The sequence below is a fragment of the Salvelinus fontinalis genome, unplaced genomic scaffold (genome assembly GCF_029448725.1).
Source record: "Salvelinus fontinalis isolate EN_2023a unplaced genomic scaffold, ASM2944872v1 scaffold_0103, whole genome shotgun sequence".
Taxonomy (NCBI): domain Eukaryota; kingdom Metazoa; phylum Chordata; class Actinopteri; order Salmoniformes; family Salmonidae; genus Salvelinus; species Salvelinus fontinalis.
Genome location: NW_026600312.1, coordinates 68600 through 90515, shown reverse-complemented (window position 1 = coordinate 90515; position 21916 = coordinate 68600). Strand labels below are relative to the sequence as shown.

At 43.3% G+C, this 21916-nt stretch overlaps 1 protein-coding gene across 1 annotated transcript; it reads left to right on the top strand.

The window, feature by feature from the left end:
- Nucleotides 1-1798: 1798 nt before the first annotated feature.
- On the top strand, nt 1799-8353 carry LOC129843269 (C-type lectin domain family 4 member M-like). The gene is made up of 6 exons (XM_055911888.1): nt 1799-2453; nt 5004-5105; nt 5354-6709; nt 6909-7045; nt 7139-7248; nt 7776-8353. Exons 1-6 carry the CDS (start codon nt 2306-2308, stop codon nt 7906-7908), a joined length of 1986 nt encoding a protein of 661 aa, XP_055767863.1. The 5' UTR covers nt 1799-2305; the 3' UTR covers nt 7909-8353.
- The last annotated feature ends 13563 nt before the right edge of the window (nt 8354-21916 follow it).

Genomic DNA, 21916 nt, shown 5'->3' with positions numbered 1-21916 from the left:
GATGTGGTCCCTCTTGTTAAATATAGATGTGGGCCCTCTTGTTAAATATAGATATGGAGTGGTCCCTCTTGTTACATATAGATGTGGTCCCTCTTGTTAAATATAGATGTGGTCCCTCTTGTTAAATATAGATGTGGTCCCTCTTGTTAAATATAGATGTGGAGTGGTCCCTCTTGTTAAATATAGATGTGGAGTGGTCCCTCTTGTTAAATATAGATGTGGAGTGGTCCCTCTTGTTAAATATAGATGTGGTCCCTCTTGTTAAATATAGATGTGGTCCCTCTTGTTAAATATAGATGTGGTCCCTCTTGTTAAATATAGATGTGGAGTGGTCCCTCTTGTTAAATATAGATGTGGAGTGGTCCCTCTTGTTAAATATAGATGTGGTCCCTCTTGTTAAATATAGATGTGGTCCCTCTTGTTAAATATAGATGTGGTCCCTCTTGTTACATGTAGATGTGGAGTGGTCCCTCTTGTTAAATATAGATGTGGTCCCTCTTGTTAAATATAGATGTGGTCCCTCTTGTTAAATATAGATGTGGTCCCTCTTGTTAAATATAGATGTGGTCCCTCTTGTTAAATATAGATGTCGTCCCTCTTGTTAAATATAGATGTGGTCCCTCTTGTTAAATATAGAAGTGGTCCCTCTTGTTAAATATAGATGTGGTCCCTCTTGTTAAATATAGATGTGGTCCCTCTTGTTAAATATAGATGTGGTCCCTCTTGTTACATGTAGATGTGGAGTGGTCCCTCTTGTTAAATATAGATGTGGTCCCTCTTGTTAAATATAGATGTGGTCCCTCTTGTTAAATATAGATGTGGAGTGGTCCCTCTTGTTAAATATAGATGTGGTCCCTCTTGTTAAATATAGATGTGGTCCCTCTTGTTAAATATAGATGTGGTCCCTCTTGTTAAATATAGATGTGGTCCCTCTTGTTAAATATAGATGTGGTCCCTCTTGTTAAATATAGATGTGGTCCCTCTTGTTAAATATAGATGTGGTCCCTCTTGTTAAATATAGATGTGGTCCCTCTTGTTAAATATAGATGTGGTCCCTCTTGTTAAATATAGATGTGGAGTGGTCCCTCTTGTTTAATATAGATGTGGTCCCTCTTGTTAAATATAGATGTGGAGTGGTCCCTCTTGTTAAATATAGATGTGGTCCCTCTTGTTACATATAGATGTGGAGTGGTCCCTCTTGTTAAATATAGATGTGGTCCCTCTTGTTAAATATAGATGTGGTCCCTCTTGTTAAATATAGATGTGGAGTGGTCCCTCTTGTTAAATATAGATGTGGAGTGGTCCCTCTTGTTACATATAGATGTGGAGTGGTCCCTCTTGTTACATATAGATGTGGTCCCTCTTGTTAAATATAGATGTGGAGTGGTCCCTCTTGTTAAATATAGATGTGGTCCCTCTTGTTAAATATAGATGTGGAGTGGTCCCTCTTGTTAAATGTAGATGTGGAGTGGTCCCTCTTGTTAAATATAGATGTGGTCCCTCTTGTTAAATATAGATGTGGTCCCTCTTGTTAAATATAGATGTGGTCCCTCTTGTTAAATATAGATGATGAGTGGTCCCTCTTGTTAAATATAGATGTGGAGTGGTCCCTTTTGTTAAATATAGATGTGGTCCCTCTTGTTAAATATAGATGTGGTCCCTCTTGTTAAATATAGATGTGGTCCCTCTTGTTAAATATAGATGTGGAGTGGTCCCTCTTGTTAAATATAGATGTGGTCCCTCTTGTTAAATATAGATGTGGTCCCTCTTGTTAAATATAGATGTGGTCCCTCTTGTTAAATATAGATGTGGAGTGGTCCCTCTTGTTACATATAGATGTGGTCCCTCTTGTTAAATATAGATGTGGTCCCTCTTGTTAAATATAGATGTGGAGTGGTCCCTCTTGTTACATGTAGATGTGGATTTTACAAACTAATCTACACTGTGGTTAACTAAACCAATCTAATCTAAATATACAAACGAATCTACACTGTGAGAAACAAGTCTGGAGTCACGTGGTGGTGGTGGTTAGTGTCGTCCTATTGGTTAGACAGTTTCCCCTTTAATGAGGTTGACAGTTAAAACTGTCTCTGACATTAGACTGAGTCACACAGAGGCTCCAGCTGTGCAGCGAACAGACACAAACCTACAACTGAGATAACAGCAGACATTACAACAGTAGAAGATACAGCAGTAGAAGCTACAACAGTAGAAGTTACAACAGTAGAAGTTACAACAGTAGAAGATACAACAGTAGAAGTTACAAGAGTCTGCTGTTACTGCATTTGACCATAAGCGTATAAAGATGTCAAAGGGAATCTATGAATACACAAACGGATTTGAAGACAAAAAACCTAATGAAATAAAGACCATTGACATTGATGATGATATTTACAACAACCAAATACCCATCATGCCCCGCAAGAAGGATGTAGCTGGTGATCAACATTCAGGTAACATTTAACGCTGTTATAGTGCTTGGCACTGAAACCCCGACACACACACACACACACACACACACACACACACACACACACACACACACACACACACACACACACACACACACACACACACACACACACACACACACACACACACACACACACACACACACACACACACACACACACACACACACACACACACACACACACACACACAGCTGCTCCTGTCTACTATCCTGTTGCCTAGTCACTTTACCCATTCCTATATTATATCCTTTACCCCTACTATATGTAGCTATACTACTTTTCCTATATGTAGGTATACTACTATACCTCTATGTACAGTGCTTTCAGAAAGTATTCATCAGTGTTTTGTTCGAGAACATCTAAAGCAAGACAGAGTCAAGACTGAGACTGGGTGGGGGTGGGGGCGAGACCGAGTCGAGACCGGGAGGTGGGTGAGCGAGGGGGGGGGTGGGCTCTCCCAGCGGAGATGATGTAGCCCAGAAAGGGGATGGTGGAGAGATGGAACTCGCACTTCTCTGCCTTCACAAATAGCTGATTCTCCAGAAGGTGTTGAAGAACCTGCCGGACGAGGAGCACGTGTTCTTGGGGTGGAGCGGGAGAAGACGAGGATGTCATCAATGTAGACGAAGACAAACCGGGTTCAACATGTCGTGGAGAACATAATTTACCAGAGCCTGGAACACAGCAGGGGCGTTGGTGAGACCAAAAGGCATGACCAGATACTCGTAGTGGCTGCTGGCCGTGTTGAATGCGGTCTTCCACTCGTCCCCCTCTTGTATCCGCACCAGGTGGTAGGCATTCCGTATATCCAACTTCGAAAACACAGTGGCTCCCTGGAGTGGCTCGAAGGCAGAGGAAATGAGTGGTAGCAGGTAACGGTTCTTAACAGCAATGCCATTGAGTCCCCGTTAGTCAATGCCCAGGCGCAGGGTCTTGTTCATTTTCTCCACGACGGAGGGAGAGAAAATTCGATTTCGCACGCACGTCCAGGGATTCGGAGAGGGTCTCATGGGGGATACTGCAAGACCCGGAGCCCAGAAGACGGGATCTTCTGGGCTCCGGGTCTTGCAGTATCCCCCATGAGACCCTCTCCGGGATCCCGTCTTCTGGGCTCCGGGTCTTGCTGTAGCCCCCATGAGACCCTCTCCGGGATACCGTCTTCTGGGCTCCGGGTCTTGCTGTAGCCCCCATGAGACCCTCTCCGGGATCCCGTCTTCTGGGCTCCGGGTCTTGCTGTATCCCCCATGAGACCCTCTCCTGGATCCCGTCTTCTGGGCTCCGGGTCTTGCTGTATCCCCCATGAGACCCTCTCCGGGATACCGTCTTCTGGGCTCTGGGTCTTGCTGTATCCCCCATGAGACCCTCTCCGGGATCCCGTCTTTTGGGCTCCGGGTCTTGCTGTATCCCCCATGAGACCCTCTCCGGGATACCGTCTTCTGGGCTCCGGGTCTTGCTGTATCCCCCATGAGACCCTCTCCGGGATCCCGTCTTCTGGGCTCCGGGACTTGCTGTATCCCCCATGAGACCCTTTCCTGGATCCCGTCTTCTGGGCTCCGGGTCTTGCTGTATCCCCCATGAGACCCTCTCCGGGATCCCGTCTTCTGGGCTCCGGGTCTTGCTGTATCCCCCATGAGACCCTCTCCGGGATACCGTCTTCTGGGCTCCGGGTCTTGCTGTATCCCCCATGAGACCCTCTCCGGGATCCCGTCTTCTGGGCTCCGGGTCTTGCTGTATCCCCCATGAGACCCTTTCCTGGATCCCGTCTTCTGGGCTCCGGGTCTTGCTGTATCCCCCATGAGACCCTCTCCGGGATCCCGTCTTCTGGGCTCCGGGTCTTGCTGTATCCCCCATGAGACCCTCTCCGGGATACCGTCTTCTGGGCTCCGGGTCTTGCTGTATCCCCCATGAGACCCTCTCCGGGATCCCGTCTTCTGGGCTCCGGGTCTTGCTGTATCCCCCATGAGACCCTCTCCGGGATACTGTCTTCAATAGTTTTTGACCCACAATACTCCAGCTTTTCATTTTTTATTAATTTATAAACATTTCTAAAAACATTCATTTTCTGGTTACCTTGTACCCCTGCACATCGACACCATATTGATACTCCCTGTATATAGACATGTTATTACCTGGTACTTCCTGTATATAGCCCATGTTATTTTTACTTGTTAATGTTATTCGTTATTTAATCCTTGTCAGTATTTATATTTATTTCTCTCTGTATTGTTGGAAAATGACCCATAGGTCAGCATTTCACTATTAGCATACACCTGTTGTTTTAATGAAGCAATTAACAAATGGAATTTGATTGTGATTGAAATAGGTGCCGCCAGTCATTTTGGGTGCCTGAACTCTGCAATATGTTTAAGCCAATATTCTGTTAGAAGTTCTGGAACTCAAGCAGTAGACAATGTGAGGTGCTGGAACTCAGTTCTGGTGTATTTCCCTCCGTGATTCAAAGAGCAACTGGAAAGAAAAACATGTGTATATACACTGATCAAGTTCTTATGATAATAATATGTGCTTCAGTGTATCTTTGGAGGTGGAAGAGACATTTCCCAACTGCTGCAGTGTGTCTGGGGCTGCTGTGTGTTCTCCTGCTGGCTTGGATCATAGGCCTGTTACTCTACCGTGAGTTTTATATGTTCTCACTCAAACATTCTTCATCATCAGTGGTCTAATGACCAGGGTTAAATTCCATTTAAATTCTATTCAATATAATTAAGAAAATACATCAAATTCCAATTTCACATGTTTCAAATTTAAAATAATTACAGTGTACTTCCTGAATTGACTGGAATTGAAATTGACCTCAATCCGGGTCATGTCTGATTAACTTTTCCACTTTTATCTTGGTTGTTGATTGTATTATTTCACAGAGAGAAACCAATTCACCAGTTCCGACACCCTGACCAAAGAGAGAGACCAGCTACAGACCAGTTACAACCCCCTGACCAAAGAGAAAGGACAGCTACAGACCAGTTCCAACACACTGACCAAAAAGAGAGACCAGCTACAGACCAGTTACAACACCCTGACCAAAGAGAGAGACCAGCTACAGACCAGTTACAACACCCTGGCCAAAGAGAGAGACCAGCTACAGACCAGATACAACACCTTGACAAAAGAGAAAGACCAGCTACAGACCAGCTACAACACCCTGACCAAAGAGAGAGACCAGCTACAGACCAGTTCTAACACCCTGACCAAAGAGAGAGACCAGGTACAGACCAGCAACAACACTATGACTAAAGAGAGAGACCAGTTACAGACCAGATACAACACCCTGGCCAAAGAGAGAGACCAGCTACAGACCAGATACAACACCTTGACAAAAGAGAAAGACCAGCTACAGACCAGCTACAACAACCTGACCAAAGAGAAAGACCAGCTACAGACCAGCTACAACACCCTGATCAAAGAGAGAGAGCAGCTACAGACCAGCTACAACACCCTGACCAAAGAGAGAGACCAGCTACAGACCAGTTACACCACCTTGACCAAAGAGAGAGACCAGCTACAGACCAGTAACAACACCCTGACTGCAGAAAGAGACCAGCTACAGACCAGCTACAACACCCTGATCAAAGAGAGAGACCAGCTACAGAGCAGTAACAACACCCTGACCGAAGAAAGAGACCAGCTACAGACCAGCTACAACACCCTGACCAAAGAGAGAGACCAGCTACAGACCAGTTACACCACCTTGACCAAAGAGAGAGACCAGCTACAGACCAGTAACAACACCCTGACTGCAGAAAGAGACCAGCTACAGACCAGCTACAACACCCTGATCAAAGAGAGAGACCAGCTACAGAGCAGTAACAACACCCTGACCGAAGAAAGAGACCAGCTACAGACCAGCTACAACACCCTGACCAAAGAGACAGACCAGCTACAGACCAGTTACACCACCTTGACCAAAGAGAGAGACCAGCTACAGACCAGTAACAACACCCTGACTGCAGAAAGAGACCAGCTACAGACCAGTTACAACACCCTGATCAAAGAGAGAGACCAGCTACAGAGCAGTAACAACACCCTGACCAAAGAGAGCTACCAGCTACAGACCAGTAACAACACCCTGACCAAAGAGAGAGACCAGCTACAGACCAGTTACAACACCCTGATCAAAGAGAGAGACCAGCTACAGACCAGTAACAACACCCTGACCAAAGAAAGCGACCAGCTACAAAAAGACACAGAATGTCTGAAACAATCGTTAGTTCAGAAAGGTGAGTGAAATTGGCTAATGACTGTTCAGCTATCAGTTCACATGCCATGTACGGAAATTCAACCTACATTAAAGGAAATATGTGAGAAAAAAACTGACTTCCAAACCGTCCATTAGTTAGTGTCTTCCTTGAGTGTCTCATTGATACTTAATTCAATGTTGTATTAAAGTGACTAAAGCAAGACATTTTCAACTTACAGTGTGTCCTCAAGGATGGAAGAAGCTTGGTAGCAGTTGTTACTACGTCTCTACTGAGTACAAATCCTGGAAGGAGAGCAGACAGGACTGCAGAGATAGAGGAGCAGACCTGGTGGTTATCAACAGCGAAGACGATCAGGTGTGTGTGGTGTAGAGAGAAAAAGAGAGAGAGAGAGAGAACGAGCAGTAATGGCTATGTTTTAACAATGTTGTCTCTCTCCCACAACTACAGACTTTTGTCAATTGGTTATGTGGAGTAAAGAACTATGTCTGGATTGGTCTGACTGACTCTGTTACTGAGGGGACCTGGAAATGGGTGGACGACACACCACTGACCACAACGTAAGACATTAATGAATTATATGTCACTATGATGCCACTGTCTGGAGTAGGAGGTTCAAATTGGACAGCCTGATTCTATGTGTTGTTTCTCCGACAGGTATTGGAACAGTGGACAGCCTGATTCTATGTGTTGTTTCTCCTACAGGTATTGGAACAGTGGATAGCCTGATTCTATGTGTTGTTTCTCCTGCAAGTATTGGAACAGTGGACAGCCTGATTCTGTGTTGTTTCTTCTACAGGTATTGGAACAGTGGACAGCCTGATTCTATGTGTTGTTTCTCCTACAGGTATTGGAACAGTGGACAGTCTGATTCTATGTGTTGTTTCTCCTACAGGTATTGGAACAGTGGACAGTCTGATTCTATGTGTTGTTTCTTCTACAGGTATTGGAACAGTGGACAGTCTGATTCTATGTGTTGTTTCTCCTACAGGTATTGTAACAGTGGACAGCCTGATTCTATGTGTTGTTTCTCCTACAGGTATTGGTTCAGTGGACAGTCTGATTCTATGTGTTGTTTCTTCTACAGGTATTGGAACAGTAAAGAGCCTAATGGTTGGAGAGCTGAGAACTGTGCATATTTCTACTCCTGGTCATCAGACACAGGAGAATGGTGGGACTATGAATGTTCCTATAAATACAGATGGATCTGTGAGAAATAGGATTCATCCTCTGTACTCTCTGAACTGCTAAATAAGTTTATGCTAAGTACTATCAATGAGAAACTATTTTCTGCTTATCAATATACCTTGTCAAGTACACACAATATATAACAATGCAAATGTATAATACATTATAATAAAATAACAAAACATATGCAATAACAATACAATGAATTGATAACAGAAAAACTGTTCTCTCTGTTGTCGTGGAAATTCACCACTAAGGATTTAAATTGAAAGGAAATTAATCAATCTTTATTATCACAGTCGTAGAGGTTCACTGATGTTCATTTTCATTTTTATTACTTTTTAGTTTAGTTTACATGGTAAATATTGTTTCTTAACTCTTCTTGAACTGCACTGTTAAGGGCTTGTAAGTCCTCATTTCACGGTAAAGTCTACACTTGTTGTATTCGGCGCATTTTACAAATAAAGTTTGATTTGATTTGAGACTCTTTATTCTGCGACAAAAACAAGTCATCTCAGCACGGTTGGTTCCTGCATGAGACTGACTGATACCACACCAGGCTTCTTTCCTTGAAACTGAGATACTCCTTTTGGTTCCCAGAGCAATGTTCTGGGAGTACTGTGAAAATCCCTACACAGTGAGAGTGTTGATTCCTCCCATGTACAGTCAATCAGTTACTCGCACAAATCCAACCAAGTTGGATATTAGAAAAACAGCATTATTCTAAACATACGAGTGGATAAACAGAGAGAAAATATCACACTATATTATATAATAGTTGATCTAACATGCAGTCTAGAAGGACTGTTCTCTACTGTATAATAGTTGATCTAACATGGAGTCTAGAAGGACTGTTCTCGACTGTATAATAGTTGATCTAACATGGAGTCTAGAAGGACTGTTCTCTAATTTATAATAGTTGATCTAACATGGAGTCTAGAAGGACTGTTCTCTACTGTATAATAGTTGATCTAACATGGAGTCTAGAAGGACTGTTCTCTACTGTCTAATAGTTGATCTAACATGGAGTCTTGAAGGACTGTTCTCTACTGTATAATAGTTGATCTAACATGGAGTCTAGAAGGACTGTTCTCTCTACTGTATAATAGTTGATCTAACATGGAGTCTAGAAGGACTGTTCTCTACTGTATAATAGTTGATCTAACATGGAGTCTAGATGGACTGTTCTCTACTGTATAATAGTTGATCTAACATGGAGTCTAGAAGGACTGTTCTCTACTGTATAATAGTTGATCTAACATGGAGTCTAGAAGGACTGTTCTCTCTACTGTATAATAGTTGATCTAACATGGAGTCTAGAAGGACTGTTCTCTACTGTATAATAGTTGATCTAACATGGAGTCTAGAAGGACTGTTCTCTACTGTTTACTAGTTGATCTAACATGGAGTCTATGAGGACTGTTCTCTACTGTATAATAGTTGATCTAACATGGAGTCTAGAAGGACTGTTCTCTACTGTATAATAGTTGATCTAACATGGAGTCTAGAAGGACTGTTCTCTACTGTATAATAGCTGATCTAACATGGAGTCTAGAAGGACTGTTCTCTACTGTCTAATAGTTGATCTAACATGGAGTCTAGAAGGACTGTTCTCTACTGTATAATAGTTGATCTAACATGGAGTCTAGAAGGACTGTTCTCTACTGTATAATAGTTGATCTAACATGGAGTCTAGAAGGACTGTTCTCTACTGTATAATAGTTGATCTAACATGGAGTCTAGAAGGACTGTTCTCTACTGTATAATAGTTGATCTAACATGGAGTCTAGAAGGACTGTTCTCTACTGTATAATAGTTGATTTAACATGGAGTCTAGAAGGACTGTTCTCTACTGTATAATAGTTGATCTAACATGGAGTCTAGAAGGACTGTTCTCTACTGTATAATAGTTGATCTAACATGGAGTCTAGAAGGACTGTTCTCTACTGTATAATAGTTGATCTAACATGGAGTCTAGAAGGACTGTTCTCTACTGTATAATAGTTGATCTAACATGGAGTCTAGAAGGACTGTTCTCTACTGTATAATAGTTGATCTAACATGGAGTCTAGAAGGACTGTTCTCTACTGTATAATAGTTGATCTAACGTGGAGTCTAGAAGGACTGTTCTCTCTACTGTATAATAGTTGATCTAACATGGAGTCTAGAAGGAATGTTCTCTACTGTATAATAGTTGATCTAACATGGAGTCTAGAAGGACTGTTCTCTACTGTATAATAGTTGATCTAACATGGAGTCTAGAAGGAATGTTCTCTACTGTATAATAGTTGATCTAACATGAAGTCTAGAAGGACTGTTCTCTACTGTATAATAGTTGATCTAACATGGAGTCTAGAAGGACTGTTCTCTACTGTATAATAGTTGATCTAACATGGAGTCTAGAAGGACTGTTCTCTACTGTATAATAGTTGATCTAACATGGAGTCTAGAAGGACTGTTCTCTACTGTATAATAGTTGATCTAACATGGAGTCTTGAAGGACTGTTCTCTACTGTATAATAGTTGATCTAACATGGAGTCTAGAAGGACTGTTCTCTCTACTGTATAATAGTTGATCTAACATGGAGTCTAGAAGGACTGTTCTCTACTGTATAATAATTGATCTAACATGGAGTCTAGAAGGACTGTTCTCTACTGTATAATAGTTGATCTAACATGGAGTCTAGAAGGACTGTTCTCTACTGTATAATAGTTGATCTAACATGGAGTCTTGAAGGACTGTTCTCTACTGTATAATAGTTGATCTAACATGGAGTCTAGAAGGACTGTTCTCTCTACTGTATAATAGTTGATCTAACATGGAGTCTAGAAGGACTGTTCTCTACTGTATAATAGTTGATCTAACATGGAGTCTAGAAGGACTGTTCTCTACTGTATAATAGTTGATCTAACATGGAGTCTAGAAGGACTGTTCTCTACTGTATAATAGTTGATCTAACATGGAGTCTAGAAGGACTGTTCTCTACTGTATAATAGTTGATCTAACATGGAGTCTAGAAGGACTGTTCTCTACTGTATAATAGTTGATCTAACATGGAGTCTAGAAGGACTGTTCTCTACTGTATAATAGTTGATCTAACATGGAGTCTAGAAGGACTGTTCTCTACTGTATAATAGTTGATCTAACATGGAGTCTAGAAGGACTGTTCTCTACTGTATAATAGTTGATCTAACATGGAGTCTAGAAGGACTGTTCTCTACTGTATAATAGTTGATCTAACATGGAGTCTAGAAGGACTGTTCTCTACTGTATAATAGTTGATTTAACATGGAGTCTAGAAGGACTGTTCTCTACTGTATAATAGTTGATCTAACATGGAGTCTAGAAGGACTGTTCTCTACTGTATAATAGTTGATCTAACATGGAGTCTAGAAGGACTGTTCTCTACTGTATAATAGTTGATCTAACATGGAGTCTAGAAGGACTGTTCTCTACTGTATAATAGTTGATCTAACATGGAGTCTAGAAGGACTGTTCTCTACTGTATAATAGTTGATCTAACGTGGAGTCTAGAAGGACTGTTCTCTCTACTGTATAATAGTTGATCTAACATGGAGTCTAGAAGGAATGTTCTCTACTGTATAATAGTTGATCTAACATGGAGTCTAGAAGGAATGTTCTCTACTGTATAATAGTTGATCTAACATGGAGTCTAGAAGGACTGTTCTCTACTGTATAATAGTTGATCTAACATGGAGTCTAGAAGGACTGTTCTCTACTGTATAATAGTTGATCTAACATGGAGTCTAGAAGGACTGTTCTCTCTACTGTATAATAGTTGATCTAACATGGAGTCTAGAAGGACTGTTCTCTACTGTATAATAATTGATCTAACATGGAGTCTAGAAGGACTGTTCTCTACTGTATAATAGTTGATCTAACATGGAGTCTAGAAGGACTGTTCTCTACTGTATAATAGTTGATCTAACATGGAGTCTTGAAGGACTGTTCTCTACTGTATAATAGTTGATCTAACATGGAGTCTAGAAGGACTGTTCTCTCTACTGTATAATAGTTGATCTAACATGGAGTCTAGACGGACTGTTCTCTACTGTATAATAGTTGATCTAACATGGAGTCTAGAAGGACTGTTCTCTACTGTATAATAGTTGATCTAACATGGAGTCTAGATGGACTGTTCTCTACTGTCTAATAGTTGATCTAACATGGAGTCTAGAAGGACTGTTCTCTACTGTATAATAGTTGATCTAACATGGAGTCTAGAAGGACTGTTCTCTACTGTATAATAGTTGATCTAACATGGAGTCTAGAAGGACTGTTCTCTACTGTATAATAGTTGATCTAACGTGGAGTCTAGAAGGACTGTTCTCTACTGTATAATAGTTGATTTAACATGGAGTCTAGAAGGACTGTTCTCTACTGTATAAATGTTGATCTAACATGGAGTCTAGATGGACTGTTCTCTACTGTATAATAGTTGATCTAACATGGAGTCTAGAAGGACTGTTCTCTACTGTATAATAGTTGATCTAACATGGAGTCTAGAAGGACTGTTCTCTCTACTGTATAATAGTTGATCTAACATGGAGTCTAGAAGGACTGTTCTCTACTGTATAATAGTTGATCTAACATGGAGTCTAGAAGGACTGTTCTCTACTGTTTACTAGTTGATCTAACATGGAGTCTATGAGGACTGTTCTCTACTGTATAATAGTTGATCTAACATGGAGTCTAGAAGGACTGTTCTCTACTGTATAATAGTTGATCTAACATGGAGTCTAGAAGGACTGTTCTCTACTGTATAATAGTTGATCTAACATGGAGTCTAGAAGGACTGTTCTCTACTGTATAATAGTTGATTTAACATGGAGTCTAGAAGGACTGTTCTCTACTGTATAAATGTTGATCTAACATGGAGTCTAGAAGGACTGTTCTCTACTGTATAATAGTTGATCTAACATGGAGTCTAGAAGGACTGTTCTCTACTGTATAATAGTTGATCTAACATGGAGTCTAGAAGGACTGTTCTCTACTGTATAATAGTTGATCTAACATGGAGTCTAGAAGGACTGTTCTCTACTGTATAATAGTTGATCTAACATGGAGTCTAGAAGGACTGTTCTCTACTGTATAATAGTTGATCTAACATGGAGTCTAGAAGGACTGTTCTCTACTGTATAATAGTTGATCTAACATGGAGTCTAGAAGGACTGTTCTCTCTACTGTATAATAGTTGATCTAACATGGAGTCTATGATGACTGTTCTCTACTGTATAATAGTTGATCTAACATGGAGTCTAGAAGGACTGTTCTCTACTGTATAATAGTTGATCTAACATGGAGTCTAGAAGGACTGTTCTCTACTGTATAATAGTTGATCTAACATGGAGTCTAGAAGGACTGTTCTCTACTGTATAATAGTTGATCTAACATGGAGTCTAGAAGGACTGTTCTCTACTGTATAATAGTTGATCTAACATGGAGTCTATGAGGACTGTTCTCTACTGTATAATAGTTGATCTAACATGGAGTCTAGAAGGACTGTTCTCTACTGTATAATAGTTGATCTAACATGGAGTCTTGAAGGACTGTTCTCTACTGTATAATAGTTGATCTAACATGGAGTCTAGAAGGACTGTTCTCTCTACTGTATAATAGTTGATCTAACATGGAGTCTAGAAGGACTGTTCTCTACTGTATAATAGTTGATCTAACGTGGAGTCTAGAAGGACTGTTCTCTACTGTATAATAGTTGATCTAACGTGGAGTCTAGAAGGACTGTTCTCTACTGTATAATAGTTGATCTAACATGGAGTCTAGAAGGACTGTTCTCTACTGTATAATAGTTGATCTAACATGGAGTCTAGAAGGACTGTTCTCTACTGTATAATAGTTGATCCAACATGGAGTCTAGAAGGACTGTTCTCTCTACTGTATACTAGTTAATCTAACATGGAGTCTAGAAGGACTGTTCTCTACTGTATAATAGTTGATCTAACATGGAGTCTAGAAGGACTGTTCTCTACTGTATAATAGTTGATCTAACATGGAGTCTAGGAGGACTGTTCTCTACTGTATAATAGTTGATCTAACATGGAGTCTAGAAGGACTGTTCTCTACTGTATAATAGTTGATCTAACATGGAGTCTAGAAGGACTGTTCTCTACTGTATAATAGTTGATCTAACATGGAGTCTAGGAGGACTGTTCTCTACTGTATAATAGTTGATCTAACATGGAGTCTAGGAGGACTGTTCTCTCTTCTGTACCACAGAAAGCACTGAGCTAGGCTGAAACACCGGCATTTTGGAGCTGCCTTACTCAAGACAGAGACCATGTTTGTATTCGGCTTTATTAACTCAATATTTTTTTTTTAACATTGTTTGCAAACTACGTGACTTTATTTATTGCAAAAATAACATGCAAAACAGGCAAAAAAAATATTATAAATTATTTTTACATAAATATATTTTTATCTAAACAGGTGAGGCCCCGAACTTGCAGAGTTCACGATCTCATTTTCAAGTCCTTGTTTAAAAAATAACTATATTTTGGAGATTATTCAGTTTTCAAATAACCGAAAGTGAGTGAGAAAAAAGGCCATTCTTGAACATGGGGTGAGACATTCTTATTAATTTGAAAAAGAAAGCCAGTTTGTTATTTAGAATTCTTTATGTTTTTAATAGGGAGAGAAACTTAAAGCCCACCGTCGCCTCATGGGTCTCCCGGTCGATGCACGGACGGGTATCGAACCAGCATCTGTAGCAAGGCAGTTTGCACTGCGATGCACCACTAGGGAGGTTCCATCCTCAAAGTTTAAAATGCTGATCAATTGCCATGCACAAAATATCTTATTGTCCTGCTAAGAGCCCATAATGGTGCTGTACAACGTGACCGGTAGGAAGTAGGCTACAGTACTACAGTAAGAGCAAAATAATCCTAACATTTCCACACCCTAATTGTAGTCTAACCAATACCCAAACGGAGATTTAGTGAAAATAATATCTCATTGATTTATCAAGACCAGTCCCCATGCTTGTGTCAGAGCAGCGCTGTCTTGACCTCTAAATGCTGTCTTTTCCCCCGTCCGCTTGCCTCTTCAATTCATTTTGAAAGAGTATTTTCCAGTAAGCATAATCAGTGCTCTAACTCCCCCTTATGGTCGTCTGGAGCATTGACACAGTGACGCAGGGTAACGTACTAAACCACAAATTACCTCTAAGTCCCGCGGCATAATCTCAAAACTATTAGTTGAGCAACCACTGTAGCCTCGCTATTGTTATTTTACTCTTGCTCTTTAATTATTTGTTACTTTTATTTCTTATTTTTTATTTATCTTTTTTTTTAACTTAAGTTGTATTTGTCCTAAAACTGAGTTGTTGGTTAAAATCTTGAAAGAAAGCATTTCAATGTAAGATTTACCTAGACCTGTTGTAACCAAGGTATTTCTTGAAACACAGGGCGGATTGGAGTGCAGGCCAGGGGAAGCTCGGGCGGGTTGCTAGAGACCAGGTGCGGAGGCTGAAGCTGGAGCGAGAGGGGTTGAGACAGGGTAAGCAGATCCAGAGGGGAATCCAAGGGAGTAGTAGAGTGGGGAATCCAGGACAGAGTAGCAGGATGACGAGATGTGGAACTGGAGACAGGGACCAGAGTCAGAGCAGGCAGAACTTTAGCGGCGAGGAAAACAGCGTCAGGCAGGAAAACAGGCCCAGCAGGGTAACAGGATCTGAATATTAACACATAGCTAGATGCATAGACTGACTGAGCAGAGATTACGATCTGGCAGTGTGGAAAGCGCAGGGCTGAGTATTTGTAGAGGTCTTGATTATGGAACGGGTTGCAGCTGGTGGGGATCTGCTCTGACTCCAGCACACCTGTCTCCGCCCACACAATCACACACAGAGAGAGAGAGAGGGAGAGGGAGAGAGAGAGGGAGAGGGAGAGAGTACTGGGGGAGTGGCGGCAGGTCAAGGAGACACAGGATGAGCACTAGAGGGCGTTGCAGGAGGAGATGTGCAGGAGGATACATTTATATATGAGTACATAACGTTTGTTGTGACATCTGACAATACCTGTAATTCCTACTTCAATTCCTAAACTTTGTCATGTTCTATAACTCAGTAAATAATTGATGGAATATGAAAATAAAACAGCTAGTTAATTTATTAGAATTGTTTTAAAACCTTAAAGTAATTTAAATGACCGTTGCTGTAGAAAATGTTCCCCTTAGCCAGGCTTTGGAGGCTCTAATCTTCTATCTGTGTCTATATGCGTGTGCGTGTGCGTGTTTGTGTGTGTGTGTGTGTATCCCTCTAACCATCCCTCCTTCCCTGATATGACTGATAACAGCTAGTCTAAGGATATGACTGATAACAGCTAGTCTGGGGATATGACTGATTACAGCTAGTCTGGGGATATGACTGATTACAGCTAGTCTGGGGAAATGACTGATAACAGCTAGTCTGGGGATATGACTGATAAGAGCTAGTCTGGGGATATGACTGATAACAGCTAGTCTGGGGATATGACTGATTACAGCTAGTCTAAGGATATGACTGATAACAGCTAGTCTGGGGATATGACTGATAACAGCTAGTCTGGGGATATGACTGATTACAGCTAGTCTGGGGAAATGACTGATAACAGCTAGTCTGGGGATATGACTGATTACAGCTAGTCTGGGGATATGACTGATTACAGCTAGTCTGAGGATATGACTAATAACAGCTAGTCTGGGGATATGACTGATAAGAGCTAGTCTGGGGATATGACTGATAACATCTAGTCTGGGGATATGACTGGTAACAGTTAGTCTGGGGAAATGACTGATAACAGCTAGTCTGGGGATATGACTGATAAAAGCTAGTCTGGGGATATGACTGATAAGAGCTAGTCTGGGGATATGACTGATAAGAGCTAGTCTGGGGATATGACTGATAAGAGCTAGTCTGGGGATATGACTGATAACAGCTAGTCTGGGGATATGACTGATAAGAGCTAGTCTGGGGATATGACTGATTACAGCTAGTCTGGGGATATGACTGATTACAGCTAGTCTGAGGATATGACTAATAACAGCTAGTCTGAGGATATGACTGATAACAGCTAGTCTGGGGATATGACTGATAACAGCTAGTCTGGGGATATGACTGATAACAGCTAGTCTGGGGATATGACCGATAACAGCTAGTCTGGGGATATGACTGATAACAGCTAGTCTGGGGATATGACTGATAACATCTAGTCTGGGGACATGACTGATAACATCTAGTCTGGGGACATGACTGATAACATCTAGTCTGGTGACATGACTGATAACAGCTAGTCTGGGGATATGACTGGTAACATCTAGTCTGGGGATATGACTGATTACAGCTAGTCTGGGGATATGACTGATTACAGCTAGTCTGGGGATATGACTGATAACAGCTAGTCTGGGGATATGACTGATAAGAGCTAGTCTAAGGATATGACTGATAACAGCTAGTCTAAGGATATGACTGATAACAGCTAGTCTGGGGATATGACTGATAACAGTTAGTCTGGGGAAATGACTGACAACAGTTAGTCTGGGGAAATGACTGACAACAGCTAGTTTGGGGATATGACTGATAACAGCTAGTCTGGGGATATGACTGATAACAGCTAGTCTGGGGCTATGACTGATAACAGCTAGTCTGGGGATATGACTGATAACAGCTAGTCTAAGGATATGACTGATAACAGCTAGTCTGGGGATATAACTGATAACAGCTAGTCTGGGGATATGACTGATAACAGCTAGTCTAAGGATATGACTGGTAACAGCTAGTCTGGGGATATGACTGATAACAGCTAGTCTGGGGATATGACTGATAACAGCTAGTCCAAGGATATGACTGGTAACAGCTAGTCTGGGAATATGACTGATAACAGCTAGTCTAAGGATATGACTGATAACGTCTTTGGGACTAAGGGGCAGTATTGAGTAGCTTGGATGAAAAGGTGCCCAGAGTAAACTACCTGCTACTCAGGCCCAAAAGTTAGAATATGCATATAATTAGTAGATTTGGATAGAAATCACTCTGAAGTTTCTAAAAGTGTTTGAATGATGTCTGTGAGTTATTAAACAGAACTCATTTGGGATGCAAAAATCTGAGAAAAAATCCAACCAGGAAGTGAGAAATCTGAGGTTTGTAGGTTTTCAAGTCTTTGCCTATCCAATATACAGTGTCTATGGGGTCATATTGCACTTCCTAAGGTTTCCACTAGTTGTCAACAGTCTTTAGAACCTTGTTTCAGGCTTCTACTGTGAAGGGGGAGAGAATAAGAGCTGTTTGACTAAGAGGTCTGGCAGAATGCCATGAGCTCAGTCAGGCGTTCGCCCGTGAGAGCTCACTGAGTTCCCTTTCATTTCTAAAGACAAAGGAATTGTCCGGTTGAAACATTTTTGAAGATTTATGATAAAAACATCCTAAAGATTGATTCTATACATGTCACGCCCTGGCCTTAGTATTCTTTGTTTTCTTTATTATTTTAGTTAGGTCAGGGTGTGACATGGGGAATGTTTGTGTTTTGTTGGTTTTGGGTGGTTTTTATGGTAAAGGGGTTGTTGTGTAGTATATGGGTTTGTGTGGAGTTCAGGTGTCTAGCGTTGTCTATGTATGTTTAGTTGTCTAGGAGAGTCTATGGTTACCTGAATGAGTTCCCAATTAGAGACAGCTGATTTCGGTTGTCTCTGATTGGGAGCCTTATTTAGGGTAGCCATAGGCTCTCATTGGTTGTGGGTAATTGTCTATGTAGAACGTTTGTAGCCTGTGTGTGTAAGTGCACAACGTTATTTAGCTTCACGGTCGTTTGTTGTTTTTTGTTCGTTTTGTTAAAGTGTTTCGTGTCGTGTTTTTCGTCATCTTTTAAATAAAAGAAGATGGCTTACTTTCCAAAAGCTGCGTTTTGGTCCATCAATCCGCCACACGATCGTGACAGAATTACCCACCATAGGACCAAGCGGCATGGAAAGCGGCAACAGGACCTACCTACACAGGATTCATGGACATGGGAGGAGATACTGGATGGTAAGGGGCCGTGGGCTCAACCGGGAGAATATCGCCTTCCTCGTGAAGAGCTGGAGGCAGCTAAAGCCGAGAGGAGGCGATATGAGGAGGCAGCACGGAGACAAGGCTGGAGACCCGTGAGTACAACCCAAAAATTTCTTGGGGGGGGCCTTAAAGGGAGTGTGGCGAAGTCAGGTAGGAAACCTGCGCCTACTCCCTGTACTTACCGTGGAGAGCGGGAGTCCGGGCAGACACCGTGTTACGCAGTAGAGCGCACGGTGTCTCCTGTACGCGTGCATAGCCCGGTTCGGTACATTTCAGCTCCACGTATCGGCCGGGCTAGACTGAGCGTTGAGCCGTATGTCATGAAGCCGGCCCAACGCATCTGGTCACCAGTGCGTCTCCTCGGGCCGGCGTACATGGCACCAGCCTTACGCATGGTGTCCCCGGTTCGCCTACATAGGCCGGTGCGGGTTATTCCACCTCCCCGCACTGGTCAGGCGACGGGGAGCATACAACCAGGTAAGGTTGGGCAGGCTCGGCGTTCAAGGGAGCCAGTACGCCTGCACGGTCCGGTATTTCCGGCGCCACCTCCCCGCCCCAACCCAGTACCACCAGTGCCTCCTCCACGCACTAGCTATATGGTGCGTGTCTCCAGCCCTTTACCACCAGTGTCTAAACCACGCACCAAGCCTCCTGTGTGTCCCCAGAGTCCTGTGCGTCCTGTTGCTGCTCCCCGCACTAGCCCTGAGATGCGTGTCCCCAGCCCGGTGCCACCAGTCCCGGCACCACGCACCAGGCCTACAGTGCGCCTCAGCCGGCAGGAGTCTGCCGTCTGCACAGCGATGACTGAACTGCCCGTCTGCCAAGCGCCATCTGAGCCATCCGTCTCCCCAGCGCCATCTGAGCCATCCGTCTCCCCAGCGCCATCTGAGCCATCCGTCTGCCATGAGCCTGCAAAGCCGCCCGTCTGCCATGAGCCTGCAAAGCCGCCCGTCTGCCATGAGCCCACTGAGCCGTCCGCCAGACAGGAGCCGCTAGAGCCGCCAGCCAGACAGGAGCCGTTAGAGCCGTCCGTCAGACAGGATCTGCCAGAGCCGCCAACCAGACAGGATCTGCCAGAGCCGCCAACCAGACAGGATCTGCCAGAGCCGCCAACCAGACAGGATCTGCCAGAGCCGCCAACCAGACAGGATCTGCCAGAGCCGCCAACCAGACAGGATCTGCCAGAGCCGCCAACCAGACAGGATCTGCCAGATCCGTCAGCCAGCCATGAGCAGCCAGATCCGTCAGCCAGCCATGAGCAGCCAGATCCGTCAGCTAGCCATGAGCAGCCAGATCCGTCAGCTAGCCATGAGCAGCCAGATCCGTCAGCTAGCCATGAGCAGCCAGATCCGTCAGCTAGCCATGAGCAGCCAGATCCGTCAGCTAGCCATGAGCAGCCAGATCCGTCAGCTAGCCATGAGCAGCCAGATCCGTCAGCTAGCCATGAGCAGCCAGATCCGTCAGCTAGCCATGAGCAGCCAGATCCGTCAGCTAGCCATGAGCAGCCAGATCCGTCAGCTAGCCATGAGCAGCCAGATCCGTCAGCCAGCCATGAGCAGCCAGATCAGTCAGCCAGCCATGAGCAGTCAGATCAGTCAGCCAGCCATGAGCAGCCAGATCAGTCAGCCAGCCATGAGCAGCCAGATCCGTTAGCCAGCCATGAGCAGCCAGATCTGTCAGCCAGCCATGGGCCGTCCCTCAGTCCGGAGCTGCAGTCCCTCAGTCCGGAGCTGCAGTCCCTCAGTCCGGAGCTGCAGTCCCTCAGTCCGGAGCTGCCATTCCTCAGTCCGGAGCTGCCATTCCTCAGTCCGGAGCTGCCATTCCTCAGTCCGGAGCTGCCATTCCTCAGTCCGGAGCTGCCCCTTACCCTGGTGCTGCCCCTTACCCTGGTGCTGCCCCTGACCCTGGTACTGCCCCTGACCCTGGTACTGCCCCTGACCCTGGTACTGCCCCTTACCCTGGTACTGGCCCTTAGTCCGGAGCTGCCCCTTAGTCCGGAACTGCCCCTTAATGCAATGGGGTTAATGTGGAGAGGGGTCATTTTGAAGAAGCTAAGGAGGTGGTTAGGGACTGTGGTGACGTGGGGACCACGACCAGAGCCGGAGCCTCCACCGTGGATGGAAGCCCACCCAGACCCTCCCCTAGACTGTGTAATGGTGCGCCCGGAGTTCGCACCTTAAGGGGGGGGTTATGTCACGCCCTGGCCTTAGTATTCTTTGTTTTCTTTATTATTTTAGTTAGGTCAGGGTGTGACATGGGGAATGTTTGTGTTTTGTTGGTTTTGGGTGGTTTTTATGGTAAAGGGGTTGTTGTGTAGTATATGGGTTTGTGTGGAGTTCAGGTGTCTAGCGTTGTCTATGTATGTTTAGTTGTCTAGGAGAGTCTATGGTTACCTGAATGAGTTCCCAATTAGAGACAGCTGATTTCGGTTGTCTCTGATTGGGAGCCTTATTTAGGGTAGCCATAGGCTCTCATTGGTTGTGGGTAATTGTCTATGTAGAACGTTTGTAGCCTGTGTGTGTAAGTGCACAACGTTATTTAGCTTCACGGTCGTTTGTTGTTTTTTGTTCGTTTTGTTAAAGTGTTTCGTGTCGTGTTTTTCGTCATCTTTTAAATAAAAGAAGATGGCTTACTTTCCAAAAGCTGCGTTTTGGTCCATCAATCCGCCACACGATCGTGACAATACATCGTTTGACATGTTTCTACGAACTGCAATATAACTTTTTTGACTTTGTCTGGACCTTGTGCCTGCGCATTTGGATTACTGCACTAAACGCGTGAACAACAAGGAGGTATTTGGAAATAAATGATGGACTTTATCGAACAAAACTAACATTTATTGTGGAACTGGGATTCCTGGGAGTGCATTCCGATGAAGGTCATCAAAGGTAAGTGAATATTTATAATGCTATTTCTGACTTCTGTTGACTCCACATCATGGCGGGTATCTGAATTGCTTGTTTTGGTCTCTGAGCGCTGT

What these genes read in the sequence shown, in the direction of transcription:
- LOC129843269 (XM_055911888.1), top strand. Translation starts at nt 2,306, where the DNA reads ATGTCAAAGGGAATCTATGAATACACAAACGGATTTGAAGACAAAAAA. An exon ending in TCAACAGCGAAGACGATCAG is followed by an intron (nt 7,046 to 7,138) that starts GTGTGTGTGGTG and finishes CCACAACTACAG; the next exon opens with ACTTTTGTCAATTGGTTATG. An exon ending in GACACACCACTGACCACAAC is followed by an intron (nt 7,249 to 7,775) that starts GTAAGACATTAA and finishes TTTCTTCTACAG; the next exon opens with GTATTGGAACAGTAAAGAGC.